Source organism: Telopea speciosissima, chromosome 9, assembly GCF_018873765.1.
Source record: "Telopea speciosissima isolate NSW1024214 ecotype Mountain lineage chromosome 9, Tspe_v1, whole genome shotgun sequence".
Taxonomy (NCBI): Eukaryota; Viridiplantae; Streptophyta; class Magnoliopsida; order Proteales; family Proteaceae; genus Telopea; species Telopea speciosissima.
This window is the reverse complement of record NC_057924.1, coordinates 41,287,979-41,295,723: the sequence shown is the minus strand read 5'-3', so window position 1 is coordinate 41,295,723 and position 7,745 is coordinate 41,287,979. Positions and strand designations below refer to the sequence as shown.

At 41.9% G+C, this 7,745-nt stretch overlaps 1 protein-coding gene across 1 annotated transcript; it reads right to left on the bottom strand.

Moving 5' to 3' along the window:
- Positions 1–4,642: 4,642 nt before the first annotated feature.
- On the bottom strand, positions 4,643–6,968 carry LOC122638897 (protein ACCELERATED CELL DEATH 6-like). The gene is made up of 2 exons (XM_043831748.1): positions 6,014–6,968; positions 4,643–5,194 (listed from the first exon to the last, which is right to left on the bottom strand). The coding sequence occupies exons 1-2, from the start codon at positions 6,953–6,955 to the stop codon at positions 4,643–4,645; spliced, it is 1,494 nt and encodes a 497-aa protein (XP_043687683.1). The 5' UTR covers positions 6,956–6,968.
- Positions 6,969–7,745: the final 777 nt, after the last annotated feature.

The following is a 7,745-nucleotide window of genomic DNA, read 5'->3' as shown; positions in this document are numbered from 1 at the left end:
GCAGACAGAATAACGGCTGCGAAGGGGATTTTTCATTATCCGTACACTAATGGGATAACGAAGTTGCGGGATAATAACCGCTCTTTACTCGAATGGATAATCGAAGGATCTACCCATACCTTCGGAGTCTCGCTCCAACAGACGCTCAAGAGGGAGAGAATTGGAAAAAAGGGGCCAAAGAATGAGTTGGGAGGGTCTCCCTACCCCAAAAACCGTGTTTTGGAGGGAGGGGGACCCTCCTATTTATAGGGGAGGGAGGACCCTCACCCTTGGCCAGATAAGTCCTCCACGGCGCCATGTGTGACGTCAGTGATTTGGTTCAAATGTAGGGACAAGAGTCCTTCTTGAGAGAGATACCGATGTCTGTTCGTGTCCTGTTGTCATCATCGCCGAAGGTGATGACAAAAATTGGTATCTACAATAGGTTATTATTTCTATAAAAATCATTATTCACACCACTAAATTGGTGATGACAGATGGTGAATTATTATAATGGTTTGCTATTTCTAAACTCTCTCTCTCTTCATAAACAAAGTCTAAATATGAGGAATTATGTGAAAGTAGTAGACTTTAAAATTAGTTTAAGTCTAACATATCTGTTCGTATGAGATGTTAATATATACATTGACACACATTAGAACATGATCTGATCTACCGTTTTTCTAGAACAATTCCTATTGTCCTTGTTTTGGGCTCTACATTATAATAATGTTTAAACCTGATTAGGAACCAAAATCGGACCACCCATTACTTAATGGTCCTGGATCTCAGATTTGGAACCGGTGAGTTTATTGGTCCTGATCTGGTCTTGACATGTTAGTGCCGAAACCGCTAAAGAACCGGACCCGTGTGTGATTTCTCTCTTTGTTTTTCTTCTGCAAAATTGTCATTCTACAACGTTGTTTTTCTAACAGAAATTCATACGAGTAGGGTGATGTCACAATTTGTCTTTCATAAAAAATATCACAATTGGCCCACAAAATGTGGAGTTTTCCTCCACCATGGTAGAAGTAAAACCTCGATCTGATCACTTCCCATGTAAGATGAAAGTTTGAAACTACCCTCATTATGATCATCATCTTACTTTCTCAATGCTCAACTAGAAAACAATTCCTCCTTTGCCGTGGGTGTCTGTAAAATATAAGCCTTAATTCCTTTAATTTGTAATTTGGACTCAGGATTCAAAGTATCATTTACCCGACCAAATTTTGATGCTAACAATTTTTCCTTCTAACCTCACATTTATTGATCGAATTCTTGTGCAAGCATTTCCCTCAAGGGATTGATCCTTCCTAGGCTAATTTGTTTGTTGTAGGGTTTTTGTCATCTTCCTTCAAGATGGATGATGGTAAAATTTATCCTTTATTATATTTGATCTTCTTATTAAATATTGGACAAAGTTTCTCTTCACTATGGGTGAAGATTCCACCATTGGAGTACTTGAAATAAATAAATCTTATAAAGACAGATGGATTAAAAATGCTCTTGGCACTGTTTCAAGAGTCCCATGTAGAGATTTAATGTGGTTGATAAAGAGATTCGTTTTGCGAAGCCGGAGTAAAGTTGTGTACATTTTCTCATCTCAGACCCTGCCATAGCAGGAGCCTTGTGCATTGTGGTGCTTTTGAAATGCATATTTTAAATAAATAAATATCAAATCCTGAATCTCTAATTAGATATAAATTAGTAGTAATTTACTAAGTTTTATAATATAAGGAAATGAACAAAATGTGTCACTTACTAAGTACTAAATATGAAGGTTGGAGTTCGCTTCTTAAAATATGGCCATCCTGTCCGGTTCAATTCCACAAGCCTCTTATACATTCTCATATGATCCTGGCAGAGAGCAAGTCATAAAAGAAAATTCATTGGATTTAGGGATAATCAAATTCAAACTAATGACTTCCACCAGATAAAGATGACACTCTATTGCTTGCATTTTGGACTAGAAGGAGGCAAGCAAATGAAGGAAGACATTATGGGTCGACTACAATAAGCAAAGCCCTTTATAATTTTTTTTTTGGGGTCAAAAGAAGGCCTTTCGGCCAAAGAACTTTATTGGAGGAAATCAGAAAAGTTACTCCTTTGAAAGATAGCAGAATTTGCAAAATGAGGGGGGAGCCACCAAATAGAGGACTTTAGAATGGGATTCGAAGGTCGTGTTTGGCGCGTTGGTCAAGTGCTCACTTGCTGAACGCTTGGTCACGAGTTCTAGAAACAAGGGTAAGGCTGCGTACATTTGACCTTCCCCAGACCTTGCTAAATGCGGGAGCCTTGTGCACTGGGTACGGCCTTTATTTTTTTATTATTTTTTTCTGGACCTAAGCATTTGTTGAGTTTTTAATAAGCTCAAGGCCCAGCCTGAATAAATGTCATTGTTTTACGGTAATTCTGACATCTTACACATTGTGCTCTGTTTGGTTGCAAAGACAATTAAAGGGAAGAGAAGTGAAATTTCCATACTTAAAGATGAAACTTTTGTAATCCTTACCCCATGTGACAATATCACTAACTCCAAATCATGCCATACTTGGTTATTAAATTCCACTTTACTTTGCATCCAATTCCGTTTGATTTTAAATGTAAAATAAAAATTACATGTAAAATGTATCATTACTAAATATGATAAGAAATTTAAGTAGTGTATACAATCACATGGGGGTAATGATTACAAAAGTTTTAATTTTAGGTTTAAAAATTTTCCCTTCCCTTTAATTTCCCTTGCAACCAAACGTAGCTTTGACTTAAAATGTAAAATAAAAATTACATGTAAAATATATCATTACTAAATATGGTAAGAAATTTAAGTAATTTATGCAATCACATTGAGTAATAATTACAAAAATTTCTTTTTTAGATTTGAAAATTCTCTTTCCTTCCATTTAATTCCCCTGCCAACCAAACGGTGCCTACGTTGTTACACTTAACATGAAACACGACACATTTCGAATTCCGATTCAACTACATGCAATCAAAAGAAAGTTACAACATTAAATTCACCACTTTGATTTTTACAAGATGCACCCTATTTTGATAACTTCTATTCATACCATGCATCAAGAGCAGGGAATATGAAACACGTATCAACATTGAATGATTAATCCATTACGGGTCATTTTATTGTATTGGGCTCTCCTCCAGTCATAGTAGGAATTGATGGATCCAGTCCAACAAAAACATGGTTGTTTGGATCATTTCCAGCTCCTGCCACAGTTGGAGGTGAGTCAGATCCCATTTTATTTGCCTCAACAACCGGAACGCGTAGAATTGTAGTAACGATCGAACCCGCTTGTTGCGTCCACTTCACAAGAATGGGTAAACTAGAGCCTATGATGCAAACAACAATTCCCAACCACGTAGACTCAATTGATATCATCGCGTAAAAACCTGAAATAAAAGCAATCATTGCTGAGCAGGCTGCGCCGAAAATTAGAAGCGTACTTTGATAGATCGTTGATCTTGAGGAAACGCTGTGAGTGAAGCTGAACGTGGCATGGAGGAATGGAAGCAGCGCCGCCATTGAGAAACACATGGCAATTGTGTTTGAAATGCAGAAGATTATTAGGGCTGGCTTGTGTATGAGTGATGGAGAGCCAGAACCATCGACCTTCAAACCGCCAGGTATTGTAAAAGCTGCTGCAAAAGTTATTGCAACAAGGAGTGCTGCCACCACAGACATCGTGTTTGCCAATTGTGTCATGTCCGTGTCTTGCGCCGTTACCGTTGCTGCGTCCACCGACATCGTGTTGGCCGCTTGTGTCATGTTCGTGTATTTCGCGGTTGTGCTGACGCTGTTTGGATCCCAAATAGGAAGGCGCATTAAGGGGCGAACTCTACCCCGAGGTGCCCCATTTTTTCTCAACGCCCACGTGGTGATTCTCTACATTATACGACAGTACACTCTTAACTTCACATGCCCTAATGTTTTAAAATCTAAAATAAATCTATGCAATCATAATGAGTCATCAGATTTAATATAAAATTTTATATTGATGACTTCTACATGTTTTAAACTAACTCAAGATTGGGATTCCTAGCATGCAGAGCGCGGATCCTATCCTTGTATAAGTACGTACCGTTCAAGGTCTTCTTGAGCCAGTCACATGGAATTCACTATGGGACCCAATTCATGTGAGTGGTCCTGGAAGACTTTGAACGGTACTTATATAAAGACAGGATTGGGTAGTGGGTTTACTACCATCTCTCGTATGATCCCACTTTTGCATTACCATTAGATTTTTATCTTCTCAAGTGCGGTGCACTGTTCGATGCACCGAACTGGAGAATCCATCCAACCGTCCACCCAACACTTATAAGGGTAAAAAGAGGCCACTACTGCGGACCTTTATCCCCTGAGATTCGTTGACCGGTACGGTTGTGCAGTTCCTCTCATAGGAGGACTGAAATGACCATTCCACCCCATGATCGAACATACTGCCCGGGTGGAGACCACCCCCTTTTATTAGAGGTATTAGGGAACCGTACCGAACAGGGGAACCGCAGGTGATAAAAATTCTACTACTGCCCATGTTTTTATGGTTGGATTCTCAAGTGGAGTGTGGTGCACTGCACTTGAGACGATAAAAATCCACATTAGCTATGGGCGTGACGAACAAAAAAAAAAAGAAACAGTAGTGTTTTCTCAAAGTACATGTAAATTTAAAGGGACAGGTCTGGTGTCCAAAACGCACAAATCTAAAGCTGTTTGCCCGAGATTGTTCTTGGCTGTCAAGTCCACACGTTTTGTAGAGAACAACGCACTTACCATCTCATCTCTACGGTACATGGTTGCTAGATGCAGCGGCGTGTTCCCTTCGTGGTTAGGTTCGTTAATAAGGGACATCATTTCTGGCATTTTCAACAATTGTTTAAACGTAATTAGAGTGTTATATTTCACAGCTTGGTGAAGCGCATTGTGGCCAGAGTCATCTGAAGACTCAACTGAAGCTGGGCACGCATCTAGTATAGCTCGAACAGTTGCAGAACGACCCATGCTGGCAGCAGCTAACAGAGGTGAGAGCCCTTCATTGTCATGTATGTATGCAGAAGAAGCATCCAACTTCAGTAGCTGACGCATTATCTTGATATAATTTGACTGCGCTGCATAATAAAGAGCTGTTTTTCCATATGAATCTCGTTTTCTGATGAGTTCCGGAATCGAATTGTGCAGAGATTTTATGCATACTGTGGAAATCTCATTCAAATCATGTTCATTAAGTATTAGAAATAAAAAAAAAAATAGAAATAAGATAAATGGCTCACCATGTTAGTGAATAAGCTTCAATAGGATCTCAATAAATAGTCTTGGTTGAGCTGGAGGATCCAGCCCAGCAAAATAGGGGTGTTTGGGTCATTTCACAAGCGCCCCCACACCCCCCCCCCCCACCGAAATGACTACCCCTTTTGTTTTGCTGGGCTGGATCCTCCAGCTCCCGCCACAGCTAGAGGAGGCAGGTCCTAATTTTCCTCGGTATAATTCCAACACAAACATGTCATTCATATATCACAATTCCAGTGATGGGTAGCCCCTGCAGGGAATGTTCATGTACGTGAACGACTCACATCCATTCAGATGGAATCCATTCAGTGGGAATATTCCATTTGAACCACTGTGAGTCGTTCACGTACGTGAACATTCACCCCCCTTGCCCCTGCATTTTCTTTATTGGAGTTCTAAACGTTCATACCCCAAGACCTCTATTTTGTTTCTTACAAATACTTTCAAGTGATCGAAGAGGGAAAATTATCCTCTCAGGTTCATTGCCCTGTACAGTTTCCTAGGGGCTCTAATAAGAGGGGGGTAGACCCCATCTGGGCAGTGTGTTCAGGCAGGGTTAAGCTGGTCATTTCCACCCCCTATGAGAGGAATCGAACGAACTGTACTGAGTAAGGAACCTGAGAAGATAAAGATCTGATCGGAGAGGATCAGAGACCTTGGGGGATCATTTAGAATTCACATTTTCTTAATTGGAGTTTTAAGCATGGGGTTCATACCTTTGCTTCTAGAGAAAACTGCGGCATGTAAGGCAGTCTGACCCATCGGTCCAACAACGTTGTTCCTCCCGCCTGCACCAAGGATCTTATCTACAACGGTGACAAAGCCAGCTTCAGCAGCCAGGTACAACGGACTCTCACCTTTCGTATTGACAACAAGGATGACCAGTTCACTGTTCAGGTCCAGTAAATGGAATGCCACCTTTTTGTGTTTGCTCAGTAACGCTTCATGGAGAGCGGTGTTGCCATAATTGTTTTCAGTTCTCCATATTGGCAGTGAAGGCTTTTCTGATGATGTTATCCCATTTACTATTTTTCCTGTACTACTACTACTTTCAATTTGAGAACTTGGAGGATGAGTTTGATCAATCGAATCGATGAGACTCGTCATGCTATTCATCATCTGTTGATTTTGAGTCCCCCAGTCTGGACATGAAGGCCTTTCCCCTTCCTCAGCTTCTCTGAGAGACCTCCCTAAAGTTATATCATCTCCTGTAGTTGCACTATTTCTAGAGCTACTTTGACTCTGAGAAGTGCGAGGAGGTTCTGTGTTGTTCTCATTGTTCCCCTCTCCGGTTACTGCTCTATTATTTTCAGTACTTTGAGGAGACTGAAGCTTCTTAAAGGAATCGGTAAGGAGTTCGACGATGCGAAGGTGACCAGCCCTGGCAGCAACATGAAGTGGGTTGTCTCCTCTCTTGTCTTGGTGATATACAAGGGAAGGGCAAAGAGTAAGAACTCTCTCCACAAACGCTTTGTATCCAAACCTCGCTGCTATGTGCAGGCAATTGTTTTTCTCGTGTGTCAAACAGAGGAGATGGTGTCTAAGCCTCTCTTTCCTCTCCTCGGATTCTGTATCTGAGGATAGGTTTAACTCCTCAGAGATTTCATTTGAGGATAGATAATGAACATCTCCTGTTGCCGCTGCCTTGTAGAGTCTTGGACTCATATAACTCTCCATTACCTGATTCCTGCATTTAGAAGTTAGAAAATGTTTTAAAAGCGTCTTTTTTTGGCCACCCCTGTTATTTCTAAGGATCCAGATCCTCTACGGGTGCGTTGCCCATAGCAGCCTGAGTGGCGTAGACTGAGCCGTGGGTGCAAAGACCGCATTACCCCTACCCAAACACCTTGACAAAGCGGGGTAAGGCGGTCATTGCGCGCGCGGCCCAATCTGTGCCGCACAGGCCTCTACGGGCAGCTGCACCGTAGACGATCTGAATTGTATTTCTAAAGGTCCAGATCTTCTACGGCACTGGCTGCCCGTCCTACCGTGTTGCAGAGACACAAGGCGGTATGCATTGACCGCCTTAACCCTGCTCAAGCGCCTTGCCCGAGTGGGGGTAAGGCGGTCAATGCGCGCCGCCATGTATCTGTGGATCGTGATCCTCTACGTCTTGCTGCCCATAGCGGCCATAACAGCGCACACACAAGGCGTGGCACAATGACCGCCTTACCCCTGCTCGAGCGCCTTGCCCGAGCGGGGGTAAGGAAGTCATTGCGCCATGCCTTGTGTGTGCGCTGCTATGGCTGCTACGGGCAGCAAGCCGTAGAGGATCTGATTGTGTGTCCGCACGACAGCAGGATAGGGCAGCGTGCATCGTAGAAGATCCGTGTTGTATTTTTAATCCATTCCAAACCGTGTTCAGTATATGAATCTTTTATTTTTTCTTTAAAAAAATAGTGATTGATGGTTCTAGAACCGCTAAGCCTACGTTACAGGCAATAGTACCTAGAATTACTACTGGAAA

Coding starts and splice junctions, on each gene's coding strand:
- LOC122638897 (XM_043831748.1), bottom strand. CDS start 6,955: ATGGAGAGTTATATGAGTCCAAGACTCTACAAGGCAGCGGCAACAGGA. Junction 5,195..6,013: donor AGACTGCCTTACATGCCGCA/GTTTTCTCTAGA, acceptor GATTTGAATGAG/ATTTCCACAGTATGCATAAA.